This window comes from Phyllostomus discolor, chromosome 12 (genome assembly GCF_004126475.2).
Source record: "Phyllostomus discolor isolate MPI-MPIP mPhyDis1 chromosome 12, mPhyDis1.pri.v3, whole genome shotgun sequence".
Classification (NCBI taxonomy): domain Eukaryota; kingdom Metazoa; phylum Chordata; class Mammalia; order Chiroptera; family Phyllostomidae; genus Phyllostomus; species Phyllostomus discolor.
This window is the reverse complement of record NC_040914.2, coordinates 33,703,902-33,731,120: the sequence shown is the minus strand read 5'-3', so window position 1 is coordinate 33,731,120 and position 27,219 is coordinate 33,703,902. Positions and strand designations below refer to the sequence as shown.

General features: G+C 50.7%; 1 protein-coding gene across 1 annotated transcript in view; it reads left to right on the top strand.

Moving 5' to 3' along the window:
- The window catches only part of LOC114488626 (neuronal acetylcholine receptor subunit alpha-7), a 65,769-nt gene that overhangs the window by 12,992 nt on the left and 25,558 nt on the right, over positions 1 to 27,219 (top strand). The window contains exon 3 of the mRNA XM_028502383.2: positions 18,816 to 18,860. Coding sequence (XP_028358184.1) covers positions 18,816 to 18,860 — 45 coding nt within the window. The remainder of the gene's footprint in view (positions 1 to 18,815; positions 18,861 to 27,219) is intronic.

The window sequence follows — 27,219 nt, the reverse complement described above, 5'->3', positions numbered from 1 at the left end:
ACAGTGATTGATAAATGGTGTCTTTTGATGAACGGAAATTCTTCATTTTAACAGGATGAAATTTATCACATCTTCCTTCTAGGCTTAGTGCTTCCGCGTCATATTTAAAAGGTATTCTTTCTCCAGCTCATATTTTTCCACCGATCTGCTTTTGGGGGGCTCTGAGCTGTTGTTTTACCTTTCCCACAGAAATCTCGGCCGGGGATTCATTTCTGTCGGTTTTCAGGGACAATGACAAGGCTGTGCGTGGGATGTCTGTGACTGATGAGCTGTGTCAAGATCGGATGTTGTATTAACCGCTATGTCTGTACACAGGTGGGCGTTTTAATTATTTAGTGTGCGTGTGACATGGAGAAAGTGCGTGGGCTCTGGAATGGCTTAAGAGTTTAAAATGTCGACACAACACACCCCATACGCACAACCAGCCGTATGAAGCGGGGTCTGCGAGTCGCCCCGGCCCCGCCCTCGCGTCTCCCCCTGCTGTCATTCCCCAGAGACCTGCGAGAGCCTGTGTCATAGATGCCCATCGTCCCTACAGGCCCGTGCATGTTAAGGTCGGCATCATATCTGCATATGTTTTATTCAGGGGTGGCAAGTAATTCTCAGCAAAGCAGGGTGGACCCAGCGGAGATTTCAGAGAGCAGCTCGGCATGGCAGTAATCAATCATCGTCTTTATGACTAAACGGGATGAAAGGCAAGGGGATCGCAGGACAGAATTTAAACAATCCTTTATAAACAACCGGGTGTTGCTGTAGTACAATTTCATGGGATGCTTTTCTTCCGTTTTCTGCCTTAATGTATGTTTTGCAAGATTTCATTCCTTTGGTACTATTTGTATTGGTTACATAACATTTCCTGTTATGGGAATGCCACAACTTATTGTTGAGCAGTTTGCTCGTTCACACGAAATATGGCCGATGCTGTAAATAACACCGTAATCGACATGGCTGGACCTCCCTCTGTATTCAGATGTCTGACTGCTTCTTTGGGATCATTTCTTAGATGTGGAATTAGCTCCATAAGTGAATAATTTTTTTTAAGTCTCTTGACTTATAAGTCACGTAAAGGTTCCTTTGCAGAAAGTATGTGTTGGTATCTGCCTCGACTCCCACTGACAGCAACTGTCAGCTTTGCCATAGCCACGTCAGCTCTGAGTCTTAAGATTTTTGTTTTACTTTTTTATTGTTGCTCAAGTACAGTTGCCTCCCTTTTCCCCCCCACCACTTCCCCCCACCCAGCCATCCCCATCTCCCACCCCTGGTCCCACCCCCCTTTGTTTTGTCTATGTGTCCTTTATACTTGTTCCTGAAAACCCTTCCCCCTTTCCCGCCCCTGTTATCCCCTCCCACCTCCCCTCTGGTTACTGTCAGTTTGTTCTTATTTTCAGTGTCTCTGGTTATAATGAGTCTTAAGATGTTAAAACCCTAGGTGATGTGGTTTGTTATTACATTTATTTTACACTCACTTTTAAATGTATTAGTGCACGTTTAGAGAAACGGCCCACAGTTACAGAAGCCAATTGCTCTTTGGTTTTCTTGTGATCCTTTCTTTCCTACTGTCTGGGGTGAAAAGCCCACCCAGAGGAAAGAAGAATCCAGAACATAGCAGTGCTTGGCCGTTGTACGCATTACTTATAAACTCGGTGTTAAAAATAATCCAGTGAAAAGAGAAAAGACAAACATATTGAGTGGCAATCTGCCACTTTCGTTCTCCTGTGCTGTTTTGGGAAGCCTTGGTTTACCCCCCACCCCCACACCCGAGCAGCAACATGCTTTCCTAACCTTTGCAGTGTTTTTCTTCTCACTTCATGGGTGAGCTTAGTGGGCATGATTTTCGTTCTGCTCTGGCCAGAACCCAGCCCAGTGCACTGGGTTCTGTTTGCGAGAGCGGGAAAAGCACATGTGGTCTTTGATGTCTCAGCCCCCTTCCCCTGGACCTTACAGCAGAGCTAGCCATTGTCAGGGCTCGTAGAACAGCCAGGAACAAAGGGACGACTTTGAACTGTGGACGGAGCAAGTTCAGTGGCACTGGGGGCAGAAGAGGGAGTGGGTGCTGTGGCCCGTGGTTGGATGGGGGGTCAGGAAGCATCATTGGTGGATAAGGAGAGGGTAGAGAGCAACTCATTCTTGTAATTTGCAGAGTTCATTTTTAAACATTTTTTTATTTTAATCATTGTTCAAGTACAGTTTTCTCCCTTTTATTCCCATTCCAGCCCATCCACCCAACCCTCTCCACTTCCCTCCCATTACCACCGTCCCCCTAGTTTTTGTCCATGTGTCCTTTAAATTTGTTCCTGTGAACCCTTTCCATTATCCCCTGAAATTCCCTCTTCTCTCCCCTCTGGTCACTGTCAGTCTGTCCTTTATTTCAGTGTCTTTGGTTATATTTTGCTTGTTTCTTTGTTTTGTTGATTAGGTTCCTGCTAAAGGTGAGATCATATGGTGTTTGTCTTTCACTGCCTGGCTTATTTCACTTAGTATAATGCTTTCCAGCTCCATCCACACTGTTGCAAAGGGTAGGAGCTCCTTCTTTCTTTCTGCTGCATAGAATTCCATTGTGTAAATGTACCATAGTTTTTTGATCCATAATATGCAGAGTTCTTGAATGAAATTGTCACATGCCAGGGACGCTTCCTTCCCTGAGAATCTTTCAGTATTTCAGTACTTCCTCTTCTGTAGTAACCCGTCAGTGGGCTGTAAGGTAGGGAAGATGCCTCCCTTTATTAGATGGAAACCAAACCAATTGTTATGGGGTTATAACGAATATAAAAAAAATATGTGCAAATTTATTTGGGTCTCCAGGTTAAGGGCTGATCATAAGGAGCATGGGGTGAGGAGGTGAGGAGTTGTTGGTAGGAATTCAGCTCCAACTATTGTGTAGGTTTCACCTCAAGCCTTGCTTACACGGGGCACTTCCTGCCTAGGCAGTTCCGGCTTTATGATGAAAACAACGTTCCCTGCCTTAGTAACTGGCTCACACTTCACGGAAGATAATTTACGAGGGAAGGAATCCCTTTGGAACTTTACGCAAACTATTTAATCATGTGAATTACCCCAAAAATGTCAAAGTAATTTTGTTCCTGCGTTGCGATAGGAGCATTTTTCTTGATTGTGTGACATGGCCTGGGTCACTCCACTGTACTTTTCGGAATAAGAAAAGGTACCTGTGAATAGTCTAAATTGGGTTTATCCGAGCTCCTCGCTGCTCCATGTAAAGTAGGACGGACGTTAGAAGAGGCTCCGAATTAGCTGGGAAATGGACTCTGGGCCTGGGGATGCGAGAAGTGGAGAATTTCCCTTTGTGAGTGTTGCAGGCGCTGCGGTGATTAGTCAGAATGAATTGCCAAATTATTTCTGGCTCCAGTAATTTATTAGCTTTCCGCCCCTCTGTGAGAGAAAAATTAGAGCCTAAAGATCCACGGGCGGTGGGGGAGGGGGGTCATTATTTATAGATTTCATGGAGAAACAAAAAGGATTATCTAATTCCAGTGGGAGACCTATTGCTTTTTCAGGTTTTGGGGAGCTCCTAGAGTTCTCGCGATAATTGTGGGGGCCGGGCGTCCCGGGAGACTTGGGCATCACAGCGCTGTGTTTTCCATTGGTGCACCTCTCCGGGCAGTGCTCCTAGACAGTAGGTTTGCAGCGTGACCCCGCGTGACCCCAGCCTGGTCCTGCAAGGGTAGGACTTTAAAACAAACGTGCCTGCCCCACTGGGTTCCTGGGCCCTGGGTGCCTCCTAGGAACCAACCCGCATGATAACATAAAACACTGAGTCAGCAGCCCTGGCTCAGTTGGTTGGAGCATTGTCCTGTAACCCTAAGGTTGCGGGTTCGGTCCCGGTCAGGGCACGTACCTAGGTCGTGGGTTCAGTCGCCTGTCTGGGCGCGCATGCGGGAGACAGCCAATCAATGCATCTCTCTTGCAGCGATGTTTTCTGTCTCTCTAAAAAAGCTTGGGGTGAGGATAAAAATTAAAAAACCACTCAGACATCCATGCTGGGCCTTCAGGTCTGGGATGGACTAGAGGCTCCGCAAGGGATGAAGGGCCAGCACATCGCACTGTACACAGTGCTCCTGCGTCTTCCTCAGGCATCTGTGCCACGAAGAGAAGGTCCTTTGTGAGAGTGAGTCACTAGGGTGGGCGCTGGGTCCCAGAATTAGCTTGGAGAGGAAGACACTTAGGGCCAGTGGGAGCCCCTGTAGGCTCCTGGACCCCGCTGTGCACGTGGGTCAGGGTCAGGGTCCGGGGGTGGCCTCTGACTCCTCCTAAGGGGCCCAGGGACACTGGCCTGTCTTCCTGCAGGAACCCCACCATCTGGCCTCTCCCTTGCTGGACCTCCAACTGCTTTAAATGCCCCTAAGTTTCCTCGGCTGTGCTTTTGCTGAAATATTTGGAAAAGGAAAGGATTCCCATTTTGTCCCTCCTGTCCTCCTTCATTGCAGTGGAGCCAGGATATTGGAAATGGTGGGTCATGATTCTGAGTTACGGTTGTGTGCCCTGGCATCCCCACAGCGACGTTCATCCTTGTTTTCTGAGTCAGACTTTCGCAACGTGTTTCTGCAGCTTATCCTCATTAGCCTTCTCTGTTGCCATGAGTCCGGGGTGTCTTCCGGCTGAGACATTTCTCTCCCTTTTAGGTAATTTCTAAAAGTCTCAACGTTGATTCTGGAAGAACCCCGCCCCCTCCCTCCCATCATTTAGGCCCTGTATCCCTGCTGGGTTTTCAAACATTAGAGTGAATGACATTTTGACAGGTCCCTAAAGTCTCTGCTCTGTCACATACTTTACCTCACTTTTATCATCTATAAAAGTACATTTTAGTGTCGCAGGTTCGATTCCCAGCCAGGGTACATGCCTAGGTTGCAGGCTATAACCCCCAGCAACTGCACATTGATGTTTCTCTCTCTCTCTCTATCTCCCTCCCTTTCCTCTCTAAAAATAAATAAATAAAATATTTAAAAAAAGTACATTTTATACCAATTTCCATCCATTCTGAGGTGTGCATTTTTTTTCACATTTTAATTTTTTTTTTAAAACATGTGTCTTGCCACCGAATGGCATCTCAGAACTGATGAAACAGGGGACTGTAGAGTAAGGATCTAGCTGAAGGGTAAACAGTGAAATTGGATCCATCCACACTCTCAGAAGTCAAACATAACCTGGTTCTGGCCAGGTGGCTCCATTGGTTGGAGCATCATCCCATACACCAAAAGGTTGCATGTTTGATCCCCAGTCAGGGCATGTACTAGGTTGCAGGTTCAATTCCTGGTGAAGGTGTGTACGGGAGGCAACCGGTTAATGTTTCTCTTTTGCTTCGATGTTTCTCTCTCTTCCTTTTTCTGTTTCTCTCCCTCTTTCTCCTACACTCAATAAACATGTCCTTAGGTGGGGATTTAAACAACATGAAAAAAATTGTCTTTGGAAGTATTTCCGGTGTTTTAAACATCCGATTTTTGCATCCTTTTCTTGTGAATTCAGGGCATTCTCTCAGGAGTACGCCTGATGGTAATAACTTCAGTGAGATGGCGTGAGTAAACTATTTGTCTGAAAAAAAATATCTTTACTGGAAACTTACTCTTGGATTACAGTTGAGCTTGGCACGGAATCCGAAGCTGAATTCCCTGATTACTTCCCGAGCTTTGAAAGTGTCCCTTTATGGGTTTCTGGCTGTCACTGTTGCCACCTGCTGGCATCTCAGCGGCCGTTGCCCGTAGGTAAACTCCGTTTGGCTCCATGTACGTTTATGGGTTTATGATAATCTCTCTCACAGGCTACAGTTTCAGGGCTATGCGGTTGTTTTTTAAAATGATCACTTTATCTGAGAACAGGCCCAGATTTAGAGAAAACGTGAGGAGTGACAACAGGGTCCCCACTCCCCTCACACCCCACGTTCTGTTACTATCATCAGTCATTCGCAGGGTTCGTTTTGTTCCAGTCACGAACCATCCATGATGGATTATTTTTGCCTGAGGCCCATCATTCATTTTGGGCTTCAAGTTTTCTAACTGAATGTCCCTCTCGGCTGCAGGCTCCCACCCAGGATAGCACATCGCATCAATCGTCACGCCTCCTTCGGCTCCTCCCCGTTGCGACAGGTACTCGGGCTGCCCTTGTGTCTTGACACTTTTGAAGAGCATTGGTGTCGTGCAGATGGTCCCTGACTAGGGTCGTGTTGGATGCTTTCGTGTGATCAGACTGAGGCGATGTGCTTTGGGGAGGGGACCAGTTCGTACCCTCAATATGACCTCTCCCTTGCTCGTGACCTTGACCAACTGGCCTCAGGCAATGTTCCCCTTGGTCTCTCTCTCCATTACAGTCCCTGTGTGTCCCTCCTGTCCAAACTGTACTCTGTAGAATGAAGCCGATCTGCACGGCCCACATTCAAGGAGCAGGGAGTGCAGTCCTCCATCCTTCCGAGGTGAATTATCTGCCCAAGTTCCTCGGAATTCCTCTGCGTGAGAGATTTGTGTGTCCTCTCTCTCTTATTTATACATTTATTCCATCAGTCATTCTGTTGGTGCCAGTGCAGGCTCTGGGATGTTTATCTTATACTCTGACTCACAGATATTTATCTTCTACTCTTGGTTGTAACCCAAGGCCACCTTGTGAAGCCTCGCTCCAGACTCGCCCGTCTTTCCCAGGTGTCAGTGCGGCGCTTTCGTCACCCTGTGACGTCAGCCGCGCCGAGCCCGCCAAAGTCATTGATCTTGCGTGTTCAGTTTTGCTTTCTTGCCTCGTGGACGTGATTACATCTAAGCTTTTTACAGGTGCAGTCTGAGGAAGGGTTGAGTTGTGATTAGTTTTTCAGTCAGGCTTATCTTGAGGAGCTTGTACATCTTTTATCTGAGGATGTGTTAGTCAATTCTAGAATCTCTAAGCCATCCTTTCCTTAAGTTTTCTCCTGAAACTTTTAGATGCATGTTGTGTATTGTAGTTGTGTCCTTCATGTCTTTTAAGCATTCGCCTTTTTCATCTCTTTCTCATTCTCTACTGTACGATAGGTCGTTTGATAGGTCTGCTTTCGCCTTACTAATTATTATTATAGGTCTTTACAATCTGACTTATAACCCATTTATTGCTGTGCTAAGTGAGACAAGCTGGTCAAAGACAGATACCATATGGTCTCACTATTATGTGGAATCTAATGAACAAAATAAACCAACGAACAGAATAGAACCACAGGCGTGGACATGTGGAGCAGACTGACAGCTGTCGGGGGTGGGGGGTGGGGACTGCATGAAAGCAGGTGAAGGGTTAGCCAAAGAGCATCGATGCATGACTGGCAGACACTGACAACAGTGTGGGGATGGCCAGAGGGAAGGCGGGGGGCTGGGCAGAGGTGGGCACAGGCGGGGAAAATGTGGACATCTATAATAGTGTCCGCAATGAAAAATTAAAAAACTACTGTATTTTTTACTTTGAGAAACACTCAGAATTTATTTTATTTTTACTTTTGTCTTATTTTCTCCGAGAGCACGTGATTTTTGATTGTGCTTTTGATATTTTAATGTGTTTGATCATTTGAAACATGTGATGTTTCTGGTGTTTGATGTTTCTGGTGTTTGAATTTGGGGGGTTCATTTCTGATGATTTCGTTTTCTGTTTCTTGCTTTGTCACTTACAGATTTTATATTTTGCTTCACAAAGCTGCAATCATAGTTGTAGTTTCTAAGCAAAGATGCTTTTTGTTTTTCTGTGTGTTTTGTTTGCAGGGGGTGCTCATGTGCTTGTTTTCTGGGCTTATGTGCACCTGTAATTTCAGAGGCCTGGAGCAGCTTTGGTGAAACACTTTTTCATTTTTGTGTGATTTTCATTCTTTATTCATTTTATTTTTAAAATTTGAATTCTATTTCATTGCTTATGCTATTACAGTTGTCCCAATATTTCCCCCTTACTCCCCTCCACCCAGAACCCCCTCTCCCTCCGGCCGCCCCCACACTGTAGCCCGTGGGCCGTACATCTATGATCTTTGGCGACTCCCTTCACCTCATTCAACCAGTTCCCCGTCCCCCTCCCCTCTGACGGCTGTTGGTCTGGTCTGTGTTTCTATGCCTCTGGTTCTATTTTGCTCATTAAAATTTTTTTAATTTTTCTTTTTTAAAAAGATTTTATTTATTTATTTTTAGAGAGGGAAGGGAGGGGGAAAGAGAAAGAGAGAGAAACATCAATGTGCGGTTGCTGGGGGCTGTGGCCTGCAACCCAGGCATGTGCCCTGACTGGGAATCGAACCTGCGACACTTTGATTCCCAGCCCGCGCTCAATCCACTGAGCTACGCCAGCCAGGGCTCAATTTTTTAAAAATTTTTCAATTACAGCTGCCATTCAGCAGTATATTAGTTTCAGGTGTACAACATAGGGGTTAGAAGTTTATATATCTTACAAGTGATGCTCCCTGATAAGTCTCGTGCCCCCTGGCCCCATACAGAGTTATTCCAATAGTATGGACCGCATTCCCTGTGCTGCGCTTTGCATCCCGTGACTGCTCCGTAACCACCAGTCTGTACTTCTTAGCCCCTCCACCGTCACCCCCATCCCCCAAACCTCTCCCATCTGGCAACCATCAGCTTGTTCTCTGTGTACAAATCTGTTTCTGTTTTGTTTATTTTGTCCTTTAGATAGAAGTGAAATCACATGCTACTTGTCTTTGTCTGTCTGAGTTCACTCAGTGTAACACCCTCTCAATCCACCCGTGTTGTCACAAATGGTAAAATTTCATTCCTTTTCCTCCTTCTGAGTCATATCCGGAGCAGCTTTGTTGCTATGTTCCCAGCTTGAAGATTTCCAGGCCTTGTGGCTTGTTTATATTTCAGTCCTCCACCACAAGAAAGACCTGTGCTTTTCTATTGGAATTACCAGTCTACCGCTTTTTATCCACTGCCAGCCCAGACTGAGACAAGCTTTGTTTCCTGGCGGCAGCTGGCCCTTTAAGATCCCGGTGACAGGTGGATGGATGTGTAGTGTGGGGGCTGGTTCAGCCCCCTCCACCTCTGGGGTCAGAGTCTTCTCTTCAGTCTCCTGGACACACTGCCCACGCCCCTTGTGAACATGACTGGCCACCGGTCACCCACCCCATGACTCTGCCAATGGCAACAAACAGTATTTTTTTTTGGTTTCCTCTTTTTTTTTATTTGTTTGTTTGCTTTTGAGGATTTCTATTACTTTCTCATGGGATTAGGTTTGCATTTTAAAAGACCTTTGTTTCTTTTGCACTGCCGAGTAGTAGTCCACTGTGTAAACATACCACACAGCTTTTTTATCCACTCATCCACTGATGGGCACTTGGGGGGCTTCCAGATTGTGGCGATTGTAAATCCCGCTGCAATGAACAGAGGGGTGCTTATGTTCTTTCCAATGAGTGTTTCAGGTTTCTCTGGGTATATTCCCCTGTTTTCTAGCTACTTCGCTATACTACTGAAACTAATACAGAATCCTATTGAAAGCCAACTGCAATGGATACATTTAAAAAAAAAAAAGACACTAGCTTGGTTTCCTCCAGCAAGTCTGGGTGTTTGGGAGCGGGCTGGCGCTCTGACCACGCAGTCTGCTGTTCTGCTAGAGGCCAGAAGCAGGTCCGCTGTGCGTCGTCCTGCGCACCGACCGCTCCCCGCACGGTCTCCCTTCCAGCCCTGGCTGTGCCCTCCTGGCCTCACCCCTGTCCCCAGCCTCTTCCCTAATTGACTTAATCTCTCTGTGTTTTTCCCCTGCACGGCCTCTGATTATCTCATGCCCTGCCTTCCGCCCAGTGACTCAATTTTCAGCTGAGTCTGTTTTGTTCCTTCCTGCATGCAATTGATTAGCCCCAGAGTAGAGCTGTTTTGATTAAGTTTGCTTATTTAGCTCTGCAGTCGCCCTTTCATTTCATTGGATTATTTCAGTCTGGTCTTTCAAACCACGCTTAATTCGAGCCAAGGCTTTCCACAGTTTCGGAGCCGGAGGAGCTCAGGAGGGGCACGCCCATCCTGGGCGAGCGTTTGTCCAGACTCTGCTTCGTAGTTTAGTTGCGTCTATCTGTCCGCCTTCCTTTCCTCCTTTCCCCCTTTGCATTTGCTATTTTCATTTTATTTATTTTATTTTTTCAAGTCCTCACTTGAGGATATGTTTGTTGATTTGTTTTAGAGAGAGAGGAAGGGGTGGGGGAGGGAGGGAGGGAGAGAGAGAGAGAGAGAGAGAGAGAAGCATCCATCGGTGGCCTCCTGTAAGCACCCAGATCAGGGATCCTATGCATCCCAGCGGGGGACCAAACCCATAACCCAGGCATGTGCCCTGACCCGGAATTGAACCCATGACCTTTCAGTTTGCAGGACGGCACTCCACCCAAGCCACACTGGCCAGGTCACCTCGGTGTGGATGGGACATCCCGTAGCTGGTTTCCTGACAGAGTTCATGGGAAAAGGCTTGTGCTGACACCCCATGCCAGTCCGTAACTCAGGCACTTGGGGGCGTCCGGCCGGACACAGGGCGTTGCGTTGGGCCCAGGCAGATGTGACTTATGCGCCCCATGTGATGTAAACCGTGAAGGAAATGCTTGGACACAGAAGCAGCAAGGACGACAGTTTAGGCATAAAGAGGATTTATGGTTCCCATTCAGGGAGAGCTTAGATAAATGTTGATTCCTGCTTCATGCAGAGGGATTGGAGCCCTCTCTCCCTCTCTCTGGTGCTCCAGAATCCCTCCGCCCCCCATCACCCCCACGCCCCCTACTTTCCAGCTCTGCCAACTCCAGGTGGGTCCCCTCTCTGTCAGGTGTCACTTTGATGATCCACTTCTCAGGCTTCCTTCTTCCAAACACGTCATTCAGGGGGAGGAAGGGAGGCCCGCCCCCTTACGGAAATGCTAGGAGCTCTCAGGCCCAGGTCGAAGTGCGTTCTTGAACCCCTTCCCCATCTCTGTGGAGAAGGGGGAGGTGTCAGAGGTGGGCTCCACTCAAAAGGCCACAAACAAGGTCAAGGTTGGGGGTGAAGGGCAGTCACTTCCTGTCACCCCCTGGGGCATCCTCTTGTCCCTTCACACACTGGAGCAGCTGGAGCAACTCAGCCCTGGGCCTTGGGCACTCCAGTGTGGCCCTGGGCATTGAGTTTAAAAGGCAAAAAAAAAAAAAAATAGCATTGCCCAGGTGGAGGCTCTCAGCTCAGAGACACACACGCCTGTCTTCACCTGGCATGGAAACTCCCCAAAGCAGCCAGCCAGAAGGGTTGGGGTGCCACCACGTGTCATGGCGTGTCTCCTGGGGGATTATGCAAAAGGTGACCTGCGGGGAGGAAATAAAAAGGTGTTAGACCCTGGCCTAAGTTTTGAAAATCCCTCAAGTATTCTAGAGATGTGGAGGGTTAGCTTCAGTATAAAAATAGAGGAACCCTAACTGGTGTGGCTCAGTGGGTTGGGGATCATCCTGTAAAACAAAAGGTTGCCGGTTCGATTCCCGGTTAGGGCACCTGCCTGGGTTGCAGGTTCGGTCGCCGGTTGGGGTGAGTGCCAGAGGCGAGTGATCGATTTTTCTCTCTCACATTAATGTTTCTCTCCCTCTCTTTCTCTCTTCCTTCCCTTCTCCCTAAAAATAAATAAAAATAAAATCTTAAAAAAAACCCCGGAAGACAAGAGCCCATGATCACTTTGGACGGTTCTAGAAACAGACGTTTTTAAGGACCATAGTCCGTGCCTCGGGGGTGTTCTTAGGAGCAGCATCTATATATAGCGCCAGGCTCTTCAGGGTACTGGGTTTTAAAGGGTCCAAGCAGAATACATTTCTTCTTCTGTTGGTGCTTAACAGCACCGTTAGAAATATGTATATATGTTTTACAGTTCAGCTTTCTTCGAGAACCTTAGGAGGGAAAGAGCAAAATCCCTCCACGAAGCTCTCCTCCAAGGCGGACAGCTGGCGGACAGAGGGCAGCTTCTGGAGCTTGAAGGACGTCAGGGTCACACGGTCTTTTGGAAAGGATCCGCATTTGCACATCATACATCACAGAATAGCCACTGACTCCCTAAGAACATAAAATGTGGACATCCAAACGTTTACCTTCTAAAGCTAGGTTTCAGTGAGTACAAAAGCAGTGTTATTATGGGCAACGTCTAAAGACCAGCCATTGGAGGGGAGTGAAGTCCCCCATTTGGGCCAACTCTCCAAGTCTTTTGTGTATACATTTTTTGTATTGGAGGAACTTGTTTGTGCAAATTAAAAGGTGGAGAACTTTACTACAGTTTAGGCACTTAAAAAAACTTTTTAAGCTTCGCCCGAGGATATGTTTATTGATTTAGAGAGAGAGGAAGGGGTGGGCAGAGAGAGAGAAAGAGAGAAGGAGAGAGAAACACCGATGTGAGAGAGAGACATCAATCGGTTGCTTCCTGTATGTGCCCCGACTGGGGATTGAACCCACAACCCAGGCATGTGCCCTGACTGGGGATCGAACCCACAACCTGACAGTGTATGGGATGATGCTCCAACCAAATAAGCCATCCAGTCAGGGTATTAGACACATTTCACTGCCTTACCCATGTAATCCCTGCATCGTTCTGGGGCGATGGCGAGCGCCCTATTTTCATACGTGAGTCTCAGAGAAGCTCAATGGCCCCAAGTCCACAGCTCCCGAGTAGCAGAGCGTAGGGCTGTAACTTATTAACAGTGACAACAAGCTCATGTTATGTTAACATATATAGTGTTGTAGGAAAAATAACTCCATTTCCCCAAGCACAGCACACTTCCTGAGAAGGGTGGCATTGTTGTATATTTTCGAAAATCTCTTTAGTGCTGAGCTTCATAGAAGTCAGCTGGGTTTTCTCATCTACTTCTGTATCCACTCTGCTCCTGGCACCACGCGTCCTGTGGCCTCACAAAGCCCCACCAAATGCCCATAAGGGATCTCTCTCTCTCTTTTTTTGTTTAAGATTTTATTTATTTATTTATTTTAGAGAGGGAAGGGAGGGAGAAAGAGAGAGAGAGAAACATCAATGTGCAGTTGCTAGGGGTCATGCATGGCCTTCATGTACCCTGACTGGGAATTGAACCTGCGACACTTTGGTTCGCAGCCCGCCCATAAGGGATCTCTTAAAAGAGACTCGTGACTTCTTACTATGATGCAAAATGTCTTGGTAACTTGGAAGCTCGCGTCCCCAGGCTACCGTTTGAGGACCTCTGTGCTATACACACACCAAAGGGCACCATTTCCTGTTGTCATCACCAGAGGGGTCGCTGTTGTGGCGTCGGGCGCAGCTCGGGCTGGTGGTTCACACAACGGTGTAGAGTTGGACCTCTCAGGGGTTGCCGGGTGACCCAGGGACCAGAGCTCGGCTGGTTTCACCACCGTCATTAAGCCACCCCCTACGGTCCTGATGATGAAGGTGATGTACGCTCACTGCAGCAGAGACACGTAGGGTTCAATGTGGAGCTCGCTCAGGGTTCCCATTACTGAATGAGAATGATGGCGGTAGCGATTGCTGGCTGTGTGCGCACGTGCGCGACAGTCAGAAAAATGCGCTCTACTGAAAGGCGAGCCGAGTTACTTTCAGATTATCACCGACTGACATCCTCGGCGGTGGAAAGCACGTGCTTGTTCATCTTTCGCCCATTTTTTTCCTGTTGGATTGCCTGCCTTTGCCTTATTGATTGGTCGGAGTTCGTTTCCTATTCTGGATATGAATTTTTTTTTTGTCAGACTTGCTATCTCGCTGACTCAGGGAAAATCAAACTCGGAACTTATTATTCTGCAGAACTGGGACAGAGATACGATCGGTGGAAAGAGTAAATGAGATGGGAGAAGTAATTCTTGTTATAAACCACAGAGCGCCATGCAAATGGGAAGTCATATTACCCAGCTATTTTCTGTGCAAACAAAAATGTAGATACAGTGAGATCTATTGTTATCTGTTTTTTTTTTTTCAACATCTCCATGAAAGCAGAGAAAAAGCATTGGAGCTTTGCAAAATAGGGTGCGATAGTGCTGCCTTATAACTTCAGAAAGTCTAATGGCGTAAAAATGCAAGATAGCCCATTACACATGATTGGACTTGTACTTGAAAGCCGATACCTGACTGTCCCAGGAGACTGATTTTCAAAAGCTACTTAAATCCAAGTGTAATTTTTTAAAAGCCACTTGATTGAGACAGCGTGGATGTGCAGAAAGCAATGCATATTTAATGAGTCTCATGAGTCTGGAAATGAGATCCACCTGCAAAACCCTCACCACAAGCAAGGCCGTTAACACAGCCCCGGCCTCCCAAAGTTTCCCCTGCCGTCTTTATTTATTTTACATTATTATTTCTATGAAAAGAACACTTAACCTAAGCTCTCCCCTCTTAGAAAATTTTAAAGGTGGCAACTGTCGTGTCCTTGCTGCATAGAGGGTCTCTGTTCATCTTCCAGAACTGGAACTCCCTACCCTCGGACTGACGCCTCCCGTTCCACCCCACCCCCCCGCCCCCAACCCTGGCAACCCTCCCACCCCCCCGCTCCTACGACATGATTTATTTCAGGTGGCTCAGAGTCCTGGAATCACCCATATTTGTCTTTCTGTATCTGGCTGATGTCCCTTACATGGAGTCCTCCAGGTGTATCCATCCATGCTGCCACAAATCACAGAGTTTCCTTCCTTTTTTAATTTTTTTTTTAAGGCTTAGTAACATTCTGAAGTGCTCAGGTTCAAAACCAAACACGAGGCGTCAGGCTGGTTGACTTTGGGGGTGTTTCACCACTCTGGCCCCCTGTGATTCCCTGGCACATGGGTTGTGCCCCCTCCTGTGTGGTCCCAGGGACAGGAAATGGGGTGGGTCTTGCAGGAGAGCTGTGTGAGCGCACACACACGTGTGTGTGTGTGTGTGTGTGTGTGTGAAACCACACAGGGCCAGCCGCTGGCCTCCACCTCTCCCACTCTAGAAGGAGGTTGGGGAAGCTGCTCTCTCCCTGTTTCTGGGAAAACAAAAATGCACAGAAACTGAGGGAGGGCCTGAGGACTGGGGAGCTGGGACGGGCCCAGAGGGTCTTCCACCAGCCTGGGCTCCACCCCATACCGCTCTCCTGGGATGAGACAGGGCAGGAACGGCCAGGCAGTGGCCTGGGGGCCTGGAATCACTGAAGCCCACGCCCGGATCCTGCTGCTCAGGAGGCCTGCCTGGCGGTTATTTATTCCGTACTCTCGGCCGGGGTTGGAAAGTTCGCCAGCGTTTGCCCAGCGTGTCATCCATCTTGTGAGGGAAGAAGCTATTAAATCCGACTCCATCAGCTGCTTCAGGATTTCAGACAAGCTCAAGTGTAGCACATGAGGCTGGTGGCTTTGGAGCTGGCAGAGGTTAATTGGAGGAGAGAGAAGGGAGCTTCCCTCCTGGGCGAGGAGCCTGATTTTATCCCTAAACAGATTCTGGGCAATGGGGGTGGGAGGGGACCCCTCCACGAACTGCCTTCTGCCTGTGTCCGGAGGGACATCTGGAACTTCAGAGCCATCCATCTGCCATCTTCCTAAAGCAAAGGCTGGGTCCTCGGCTTCCCCCTCGCTTCCGAGCGTGCAGAGATGTGCAAATCCTGAGGCTCCGCCGTCGAACGCAGAGCTGAACTCGTATCTCAGGGCCCCTTGCAGAAGACTCGCTCAGGAAGCAGGGCACAGTGGGTGCTGAGGGTGCAGGAAGGAAGGGCAGGGGGCCGAGGGTGGCCGTGGGCACTCTGTGTGGGAGCCCCGGTGCAGGCAGACGTTGGGGGCACTCAGTCCCCTGGGCTGCAGCTTTGGCGGGGCAGGTGACCGTCCTGTGTGTTGACAGCCCCAGCGCTGGTTGTCAGGTCCTTTCTGAAGCGGGCAGGACTGTTGTTGGGCAGGACAGGCCTTCTGCTCGTCACACTGAGCACCACCTCCCCTGGGGCCTCCCCTCCTGCTCCCGGTTCTGGGGCTGGAAGCCTGACCGGGGTTGCTGGAAGCCCTGCCAGGGACCCTGGGGAGTCAGGAGGCAGCCCCCCACCAGTGCTGCCCACCTCTCCCTGGCCCTGAGCAGGAGGAAGGAAGGACTGAAGGGGGGGTGTGGGGCAGGGCAGGCCCGGGGGCAAGGTCAGCCGAGAGGTCGCTAAGGACACGTGGCAGGCGTGGCGGGTGTGAGGACTGCAGCCTTTCGGGATTCAGGGTCCCGGGGTGTGCGAGTTAAGGCTCATCCTGAAGACCCTGCCCCTGGTCCTTCTGGGCACAGCCTGTCTGCCTGTCGTCTCCTCCGAAGGTGCCCTGTTCCTGTCCTCTGTGTCCACTGTTTGAGATTCTACTGTATCACTGTTGAATTGTGTAATCCCCCCCCCCCATAAGCTCAGGAGCAGGACCTATTTGGTTCTCAGGGTACCTGTCATGGCAGCCTAATGCCTCGAAGAGGAAGTGCTCCCTAAACATTCATTGAGTGAGCAAGTGAGTGAGTGAGTGAATGAATGAATGAACAGCTGGCTGGGCTGCGGCTTGTGGAAAGGGCTTGCGTGTTGCCCTGGGCCCTTCCTTAGACCCGACTGCCCGAGCTGCGCAGGGCAGAGTGCCCCCTTCTGGAGCTGAATAAAGTCAGACTGTGCGCAGGGGCTCTGTCAGCTCAGGCTGCTGCAGGGATGATTCCACCAACTGAGCCCCAAAACAGGACACGTCTCTCTCGCACATCTGGAGCCTGCAAGTCCGAGACCAAGGGGCTGGCAGGTGTGGTGTCCAATGAGGACCTGCTTCTGGGTTCAGGGACAGTGGTCTGTCTGCTCACTGGCTCGTCACCTGGTGGGAGGAGTTAGGGGCGGCCTGGGTCCCGTGGATAAGGACGCTAATCCCCGCTGTGGGGGCTGCACCCCGGGACTCAAGCACCTCTCAAAGGCCTTGTCTCCTAAACCCCCCCAGTGGGGGGTAAGTTTCAACGTAAGAAATGGAGGGGGAGGGGACACTGCCACGGGGGTGGGAAGGATGGAGTGGGACACCCCCATCGTGGGGCAGCCCTAGACCGGGAGGGGAGGACGGGGACCCAGGCTGGGACGACACTCACGCCGGTTCCGCACACGGCAGCCCCTCTGCTCCTCCTGCCGGCGCATCCTCCCGAGTCTCGCCTACCTGGCACCGCGACGCGCTCAGACAGTGGCTGCCTGCGGCCTTGTGTTGATTACAGTTCGCAGCGCCGCACCGGGTCCCTTGCCGCCGCGCTCCGCAGAAACCCCGTCTCGCTGTAATGAGGTTTCCGTGAGATGCTGGAAAGAAGAAAGCCTTTTAATTAGATTGGTAGGAGTCGAAGTCCCAAACCACAAAAGCCTTTCTCGGAGAAGATGAAGATACCAATGCAATTAAAAGAAAATGAGCCACCTTGGTGGAACACGGTGGCTAATTTTAAGTCCATTAAAAACAACAACTCCTTCATAAATCGCGGCAACAGATGCACGTCCTAAAACAGAGCCCTGGCGCTTTCAAGTTAATATTGGAGATGGGGCTGGTCCCAGAGAACTCTGCCATTCAGATGCACGGCTCCGTGGGGGTCGTTTGCTCGGTGGAGAATGGAGAAAGGTTGTCTCCACAGCTTTTTCCATCGAAAACCTTGGCGTGTGCTATTTTGCAAAATGAGATTTTTTTTTCCCCCTGTAATTAAATTGGCAGCTTCTTTTAGACACAGCCCCTGACCTGGGATTCCCCCCGGGCTTCATTCCCTGTCCCTCCATAGGCCGCCTACCTCTCTGCAGGAGTCACCCTCCCCCCAGGACCCCCCAAGTCTCACCTCTCAAAGGTGCCCAGGGTGTGAGCGGCTGGGGCAGGGGCACGGAGGCGTCCAAGTCTCTGCCAGCCCTTTACACAGCCAGCACATTTTTATTTTAATGAAAAGCCGCATCCATTTCTCATTTGCATCCCTGTGGTCTCGCCGCGCCCCCGCAGATGCCGCGTTCTTTCTGCCCCAGCGCTGCACTGCGTCTGTGAGTGCCCCCCCACCCCCACCCCATGGACCGCGCCAGGCACTTCCTGTTGGAAGGGTTCACGGTCTCGGCCCCTGGGCCTGTCTGCCTGGGATCACTCATCAGCACTTTCTCCTGCAGAGGGTGGAGATTGCTAATTTGCAGAGCCCTTCAGGGGGGAACTGTGCAATAAATACTGCAGGACCTGTTCCCACTCTCACTGTGGCGGGAAACTTGCTGATCTGTATCGGCTAGCGCTGGCTTTTGCTCGGCCATGGACTTGGCAGGCCACGAGGTGCCATCCCAGTTGGCAAGGCCAATCGGTGTGGAGTATCTTTTTCAGGTGCCCTGTACTGGGGCAAAGCCATAGCGGGTACACTGGTTGGTGCCCTACCGCCACACGCACAGGCAGCTGGAAACGTTGGAAGAGGGGCCCGCCCCACATCTCCTTTCTGACCTCGCCTGGGCGGGGTTTACCTCGCAGGTGTGTGACAAGGGCCACGCATGCTGCCTGGGAGATAAAAGATGAGAGGGAAGGAGACAGAGCCCCAGGGACCAGGACAAACGTGGGCCACACAGCCCTTGGGACAGCAGCGATTACAGCTCACTATCGGACCCCGGAGAGGGTGGCATAAAATATTTATATTCCTTTTAAACTCTATACACCCTGGTAATACACTTGACTTCAAAAAATGGGACTTTGCACCCAACCTAATTTTTTACGGTATAAAAGATGGTGCGGTGACAGGGTTTTAATTTTCTGTTTTATGCTTTCCAGCCTTTTGTAAGTGCTCTGTCATAAATGTGTATGACCTCAGAATGCGGAGAGAAGCTTCACTGTGGGCGCGACGCTGCTCAAGGATGCTTGGGAGGGCTTGGTGCATTCTAATTCCTACACGTTCCCGCAGTCTCAATCCGCACGCACCCTAGTTACCGCTCTTGTCTTTCTCTTTTCAAGGACGAGAAGAACCAAGTTTTAACCACCAACATCTGGCTGCAGATGGTAAGTTGAGACCACGGCCGTCCCCGCCCACAGATGTCCCTGCGCTTGCTTCTGGGTTGCTAGTGTGTGAATTGTAGCGAAAGCAGTGGACCCGGGAGAAAAGCCAGCTCTGGCTGTGGTCCCTGACTGCGCATGTGCGGACAGTGAAGTCCCAGGTCCCGCCTTTGCGGGAGGGAGGGAGCGCACTGCGTTCCGCAAGGCTCCAGGCAGGCCTGCGGTTCGTGACAGGGTGACCTGGGGACATTTCAAAAGCACTTCCTGTGAGACAAGTCATATGACTCAGGTTTGCAGGGAGGTGCCCGTGCCTGCATCGTCATTGGTCCCCAGGACTCAGGAGTGCCTGCCTCCCTCCGCACGCCCCGCCCCGCCAGGGATGTACTTGAACCCAGAGCTCTCCTCACTCCCTGCGCCCGTGACCCTCGCGAGATTTTGAAGGGCTACATTCTCCCACGCGTGGGTTTTCGGTGTGACATCTAAAATTCCAACCTAAAATGGATTTGTTGCAAATGATGCCACTTCCATCAAATTGTAAATATCGAGATTTAAAAATAAGACCGTTAGGCTGTGTGTTGAATGGAATCAAAGCAGCACATAATTTGATATCCATAGCAGTCACCCAAAAACACGAACAAGCCGTTCTGGAGCGGTCAGATCGTTTACGTGGTGTCTTTTTGTTTTTGTGCTGTTCTATTCCACTTTGCATACCACATTTTATTCTACTGTGATAGGATATTGTGCTGGAAAGTCTTTAATTAATCACCCTGTCTTGATTTTCTCCAATGTAAATATTTGCATAAAAGTATTCCTTCAAAAAATAAGTACGAAAAGTTTTTCTTCAGAATTAACTTAGGATCATGAATTTCGGTACAAAATTCATCAAGGTGACACCAATTACAAATTTTAGTAAGTAATTATTAAACAAAGAACTGGAAATTCATTGCCTTACCAAGGATGAAACTTTGTTCTTGGCTCATTTACATATTTATAGACAGCTGGTTTTTATTACTAGAATGGAGACATCGATACAGACTCCACCCACTGTATCATTCTTAAAAACAGATGTAGCGATATGTGTAGACAGTTCAGAATGACAGGCACTTTGTCACAGCGGTGTTGTGCAATTCCTCGAGCTTCTTCCACACGACAGGCCAAATATCACACACCGTAGTTTTCCTCAAGGTGCACCACCAGCTGACAATGTGACGAGTTTTTCCCTTAATGGTGTTGAAAGCAAAGAATTAAAACACACCTGATCTTTGAAAGCGTTTGTCACCCGGGTTTTAGCATCGTCCACACAGTGCTCTGAGCTGACCCTTCGGATCTCGGGTCATGTCAGGTGGTGAGAGCAGAGCTAAGGGAAGTGGGAGAGGCAGGCGCCCAGGCAAAGGGGTTCCCAGGGGCCTTCTCGGGCAGGCGAGGTTTAGCGGCAATGCGAGTGGGAGTTGATGTGAGGAAAACGAATCCACTGCTGTGTGTCCCCGGGGCACGCTTGGCTGTGCGTGAGGCCCCTCACACAGCCTACCTGTGATGAGCGAAGCAGAAATCTCTGAGTATTTCCCCCTGAAGGACTGAAAGCAGAACTCCTCAGCGAGCGGGCCCTGCCCTCACACCTGTGCCCACCCACTGGAGCCTCTCTCCTCCAGCCCTGGGTGCAGGGCCTGTGCTCCCAGGACGAGGTCCCACCTCCCGGCCACTGCAGAGAGCCTTGCGGTAGACGGCATCTTATTGCCTCTCGCATCATCATAGGGTGTGTGGGTCCTTCTGTTTAGCAGGCAGACACATCCCAGTGTGGCCCCCAGGCCCCCTTGAGACTCCCTAGTCTCCTCCTCTTCTTTTTTTTTAAGATTTAAAAAATTTATTTATTTTTAGAGAGGGAAGGGAGGGAGAAAGAGAGAGAGAGAAACATCAATGTGCAGTTGCTGGGGGCCATGGCCTGCAACCCAGTCATGTACCCTGACTGGGAATCGAATCTGCGACACTTTGGTTCGCAGCCCGAGCTCAATCCACTGAGCTATGCCAGCCAGGGTCCTTCTCTTCTTATAGGTCCCTCCAAGCAGTGTCCCCCAGTGCCCCATCTTGTCCCCTTGCATCCTCAGGAAGCCCACCCAACCTTCTCTGGCTCTGGGTGAGCCAACCACTGATCCTCAGGTTACTAAATGCTCTTAGTAGTTTTTTTTTCCCACAAGTTTTTAATGAGAATCTTCAGGCACGCGGAAAAGTTGAACCTCCAGTGAGCACCCATACACCAGCCTCCTGGGCTCTATAGTTATTCAGCATTTTACTATGCTGACTTTATCACATATCTAGACAGCTATCCATCTTTCTATTGATCTAGCTTATTTTTAAGTGCAGCTCCAAGTAGAAGAGCGAACAGCAGTGTCCTTTCACCCATGGATTTCATGCAGATCTTAGAGTTTATATAGATTTTTTTTTTCTTGCAAGGGTAAATCCGCATACAAGGCAATGCACAAATCCTAAGGGTCCCCCAGCGGTGCATTGCCCGGAATGCCTTCAGCTCAGCAGCTCCACCTCTGTCAGGAAGCAGAACTACACCACCCTGCCAGCTGATATCTAGTGCCCCTTGCCGCCAATTCCTGCCTTGCCTAAGCCCGCCTTGGGGTAGAACCCCACTGTTCTGGACTTTCTGGGCCTTCCAGGGATTGGTTTCCCCCTTTACCTTCCTGAACTTCTCAGGAGCGTGTGGGGGAACTGACTGTTTTCCATTCCTTGAAATCCTTTTTCACTTGGTGTGCAGACACCTGTCCGTTAGGTTTTCCTCCTAACTCACTGGCCACTCCCAGCGAACTAGAGTGATAGCGTGCGTCTGCTGTCTCCTGGTCTCCTTCCAGCCACTCATCCCTCCGGGAGCTGGAGGACCCACGCTCCTGGCTGGAAGCCACACCTGTGAGGTGATGCCCTCTGGTGCCTCCCGGCCTGCCTGCGAGGCTGTGAAACTCCAGATGGCTCACCTGCCCCCCTGTGGCCCTCTCTGTCAGGATGATTGGGGACCCCATGCACCTGTTGGCTCAGACCAAAAGCCTCAGGGCCACCCACGGCTCTTATCTTTCTCCCCCACATCCAATCTGGCATTAAATTCCAGCAGCTCCATCTTCAAAACAGACCCAGGGGCCAAACACTGAGCATCACCTCATTGCTTCCACCCTGTCTACGCCAGCATTTGCTCTCACTGACGCTGTCTCAGAGCCTCGGAGCCCGGCCTCCGGGTCGGCCCTTCCCTCCCCCATCGGCGGCGCCTCTTCTCCACGGAGCTGCCAGTGCGATCCTAGTGAGAGAAGATGGAGGCCCAGCCCTCCAGGGACTCCTGGCTCACTCGGAGGCGTAGGAGATGAAGGCTTTCAAGGGGCTCTGGACCCCCGGCCTGCCCAGCCCCTGCTGCCTCTCCAGCACCTCCCTCCTGACGTCCTGAGTGCTTCGCCCACACGCATGCCCCCCTCAGGGCTCCTGCCCCTCCCCGCCCTGCCCGGAAGGCTCCTCCCCCAAGAACCCCTCGCTTTCCTCCCTCACTTTTTTCTACAGTCTCTTCCTAGAGATCGCTTCTGGGTCAGGTCCTCCCTGAGCTCCTAGTTGCTGTCCCAAACCCTCCCTGCTCACCGCCAGCGCACTCTGTTCTCTTTACCTTAGTCAGCTTGGGCTGCTGGAACAAAATGCCCTTAACTGGGTGGCTTATCAACAACAGACGTTTACTCCTCCTGGTTTTGGGTGCTGGAGGTCCAAGGTCATGGTCAGATAGACACCATTCTGCAGCGACCTCCCATGGTGGGAAAAGTGAGCAAGTTCCACGGCCTCTTCTTAAAAGGGCACGAATCTCCTTCCTGGGGCCCCACCCTCTCGTATTCTATTCGCTCCCATAGGCCCCACCCCCAGTCCCATCACACTGGGTTTCAACACGGAGGTTTCAGGGTGAGACAGACATGCAACCCACCGCACCCCGCTCCCTTTTGTCTCCAAAACACTCGTCACCACGTGACAACCTTTTAATCGTTTACTTGTCGGTGGGCTCCGAGTGCCCCTCCCCCACCAGAAGGAGCGCTTCCGGAGGTCCAGAGCGCCCCCTGGATTTGGTGGCTGCTCTCCTGTGGCGCTCTGAGCCCGCCGCAGACCCTGAACACCTTCTGTGCGACAAACGAATGAAACAGAAAACTCGGGGTGACCTGAGGAGGGGCTAAGACATTGTGATACAAAATAAAGGCCACCCCCGAATAATACTTGACCCCTGAAGTATAAGATAAAACCCTAGGAATTCTTGGGGGGGGGGCAAGGCAAACCCTTCCTTACGCATACGAAGCTGGACATTTCCTGTCTCCTCTAAACTAGGGAGCTGATGTTGACATTGAGAGATCCCCTGTGCTCCGGGCGTATAGGGTCAAGGCCAGGCCTGTCCCCTCCTCCCCCACCCCCCGCGTCTATATTTCTCAGTCCTCAGGAAGTGGCTGCTCTTCAGCAACACAAAGGTTTGGCCATTTTTTTTGAAGGGTGTTGATTTCTAGGAGAAAACTATAACCGTATTATCACGTACTGTTTCGAGTTCAGCCGCTCCATAAATAAACATCCTTGTTTCGGAAGATCCACCAGAGACCTGTAAATCTCCTCCGAGCGTAGCTTTGGTCTAATTAGGTCTTGTACTTGCAGAAGCATCCCCCGCTTCGACTGTTTCAGAACTCGCCTCTTTAATCTCGGGTACTTATTCCACTCATCTTTGCGAGCCCCTGCTTGGGAGGCGTTGCTATAGATCGCATGAGGGGACCCAAGGATGGACGAAACCCGGTTTCTCCTTCCAAGCCATTTTGCAGGCAAAGGAAGTGTCATTTACAGCCTAAAGGAAGGTTAAATGTCCAGTAACTCCCTGAAGGGGCCAGGAGAGGGGCCAAGTGGGCAGCAGGGTTCACAGTGTTGAACCCCGTGGCATCACTCACTAGCGCCTGTTCCCAGGTGCGCACCCTATGGACCTTATGCCAGGTGCCTTTAGGGCACATGTGACACACTCCCCTGGGAAGCCGCCCCTGCACCTCTTGTGGCCACTGTGACACCGACTCCCGGCTCAGTCTGAAGGAATCGCAACCACCTGGGGTTTAGAAGGGACTTGAGTGGTCACCTAATCCAAACCTCGGTCCCGTTCAGTATTCCCACCTGGAAAGCTGTGTCCTGTCCACTGTGGCCACCATCTGGACACGGGGGACTCAGACGTCACCAGGGCAGCCTTGGAAGCTGCCCCAGGACCATGGACAAGACAGCTGCCACTTGGTCCCTGCTCTTTGGGTTCTCTCCCTGGGGACTGGCCACCGCAGCCAGCCTGGCTCATGGGCAGATACAAGAGTAACTCCATATGGAAGGCTAGTGGGCCGCCCCCCGGGGTCCCCAGGGAGGGCGGCCTTGTGGCCAGGACAGGGATGGAAAGCCCAGGAAACTGGGCCCCTGGAGTTTCGTGCCACTGCATTCCTGGTCTGGAAATCCAAATCCACATGGTCTCCCTGAGGTGTCCCAGGTCAGCATTCTGCAAATGCTAGATTTTCCTATGCATTCAAAATGGAAGAGGCAGGAAGGTAAAAAAAAAAAAAAAAAAGAAAAAAGAAAAAAAGAAAAAGAAAGAAAGAAAAAGAAATACCATAAATTCTCAGTTTATTGATTTTGTTTGCCGTCCTTGCCCTTGCCCTTGATTCTGTCCGACTTTCCGGTCACTCAGCCTGAAGGGGGAGAAAGCGGCTGATCTCTTTACTCACCTCTTCCCAGCTCTGGGAGGAATCGGTGGTGGATTTTCTCTGTGGATTAGTTCTATTGTTTCCGAAGCCTGTCAGGTGCAATCTGATTTAATCTGTGAGACGAAACGGCAGAGGCAGCTGAGCCACCCAGAGAGCCACATGCAATCTGTAAAAAAAAAAAAAAAAATCCATCTTCTTTTGGTTTGGAATTTTGACCACTCTTCCTGCTCTAGGTTTGCAATCCTTCTTATATGACTGTATTTTGCCGTGTATAATGCACACTTTTTCACCAAGTTTTTGATGGAAAAATAAGGGCGCACATTATACCTGGGTATACTAGTTACATATGCTGGGTAAGTAATCCCGTGTATTATACGCACAAAAACTGTGGGTGCACAATATACACGGCAGAACTCGCTATTCCCTATTTCTCACCTCCTCATGCTGATGATGCACCGAGTAGCATGCACATTGTAGCATTAGATCGTCAGTCGTGTTGCTTTCTAAAGTGTTTCCTGGTTGATTCTGAATGATCGCTTCATCCATTGTGCTGGGAGGTAAGTGAGCTTAGGGCCACACTAGCAGCCCACAGTCAAGGGTGACATTTCCATCGCTCTGTCACACTGAGAGAAGACAAAGTTTGGGGGGCGGGCAGGAGCAGGGGGCCCCTCTCTGCCTCTGACATCACAGCATTCCCTGGGAGACAGATCAGAACATACGTATGTACGTAGGTTTCGACAGCAAATGCGTGGTGCCTTCCGCAGCAGCAACCCATTCTCTGATTTTCTGGACCCCGGCTGGGGGTCCATCCATGTGACTCTGCTCTGACACCATCTCCCTGGAGAGTGTCAGGTCTCAGCCATTAAGGGCTCAGTCCCTCAAGGCTGCCCCCACCCACTTCAGGTGCCAGCTGCAAATAGGGGCACCTGCTACCCATACTTCCACCCACCTGAGTTCAAGTTCAAAGTTCCCCACCACCCCTTCTCAGGGTCCATGTGCCTGCATCTGCTCTGGTCAACGGGAGTGGCGACCAGGCTGATGTCCTTCATCGGGGCGATCAAGGTCACCCATGGGGCCGAGCAAGCATCAAGGCCAGATTTGGGCCCAAGGGTGCCACTGAGCGGGGGCAGAGGGGAGACAAGACATGGGAACCTGCTGGGGAGCACCCTGCAGGTCAGATGAGGGGCCATCGGAACCACCTGTTCTCACTTTCTGGGGGCCCGAGGGCCCAGGTCAGCATGGAGGTGGTGGGGACAAGGGTGGGGCACCCCAGGGTGAGACAGGAGATCAGGAAAAGGGGTCACAGGTGTGGGGCTAGGAGGGGCTCCTGCCGAGGGCAAGGGAGGGAGAAATGGGGAGGGGGCTGGGCCATCGGTGCCGGGACGGAGCAGGCCACCCCAGACACAGCTCAGAGGGTGCCCGGGCATTCCTGCAAGACTACCTGAACAAGACTGGCCCTTCTGGGTGCAAGCTTCCCCTCCCCCAACCACCCACCCACCTCTGACTAGATACATCAGCCAGGTGAGCCTCTGTCCAGGTGCCCAGGTGACACTTCAGCACACTAGATGTTGACACGTCCTCATTCACAAAGGTGTGTGGCTGTCAAATGACACGACTCACCTGGCTGTCCCCTCTTGTCCAGTCACGTAACCCCAGAACTGGGACCTCTGTTCCAATGCTGGCCCTCCCTCCCCAGGAGACACGGGGGCCTCAGAGACACGCCCTTGCACCCCACTGCACTGGCTCTAGGAGAGTGTTCCCCAAGCTTGACAGCTCTGAACAGTGGCATTTCCCCTCCTTGCTGTCGTTCTTGTAACTTTGCATCCAAGTCCTTGACTTTGAAATCAAACTGAAATTGGTGTGCGGTGGGGGTGTTCTGGGTCTCACTTAGTATAAATTGCATGCTTTGCTGCCGAGATAGTGATGTGTTTGTTTATGACGAGTCTCCCGGGCCCCTGCTGGGCAGGTGGCATCGCCTAACTTTCTATTATTCTTTTAAAGATTTAATTTTTTTTTAGAGAGAGGGGAAGGGAGAAAGAAAGAGAAGAGAATCATTGATGTATGAAAGATACATCAATCAGTTGCCTCTTGCATGCGTCCCCAAATGGGAACCTGGCCTGCAACCCAGGCATGTGCCCTGACTGGGAATCGAACCCCTGACCCTTTGGTTCGCAGGCCGGTGCGCAACCACTGAGCCACAGCAACCAGGGCTTCTCTAACTTTCTAAATCTGGAAAAGTCTGAGCTCCAGAGCACACGTGGCCCTCGGGGGTCTGGGTATAGGATGGGTGCCTGCCCTGCTTGTAAGGGCTACTGAGCCCACACTTGCCAGGCCTGGGAGACCCTGGCTGGGTGAAGCTGGTCGTACAAGCAACCTCAGGCTGGTCCCCCATGAGCCATCCTTACATAGCGATTGGCCCAGATGGGGCTGGTGGGTGTGGTCTCAGGACAGCGGGGGCCCAGGCATTGGCTTTCCTCTGGCAAAGGTCACTCACAATCCAATTTCAGGCCGGAGTTGCTCTCTGTGTTCGTGTGTTTATGAATGTTTCCCAGTCCTTCCCCGCACCCTGTGTCCTGACTCAGCATTTTTCTACCAAGGCCAAGAGTGTGCATTTGGGGGTCGTGTCATCAGAAGCGCTGGTC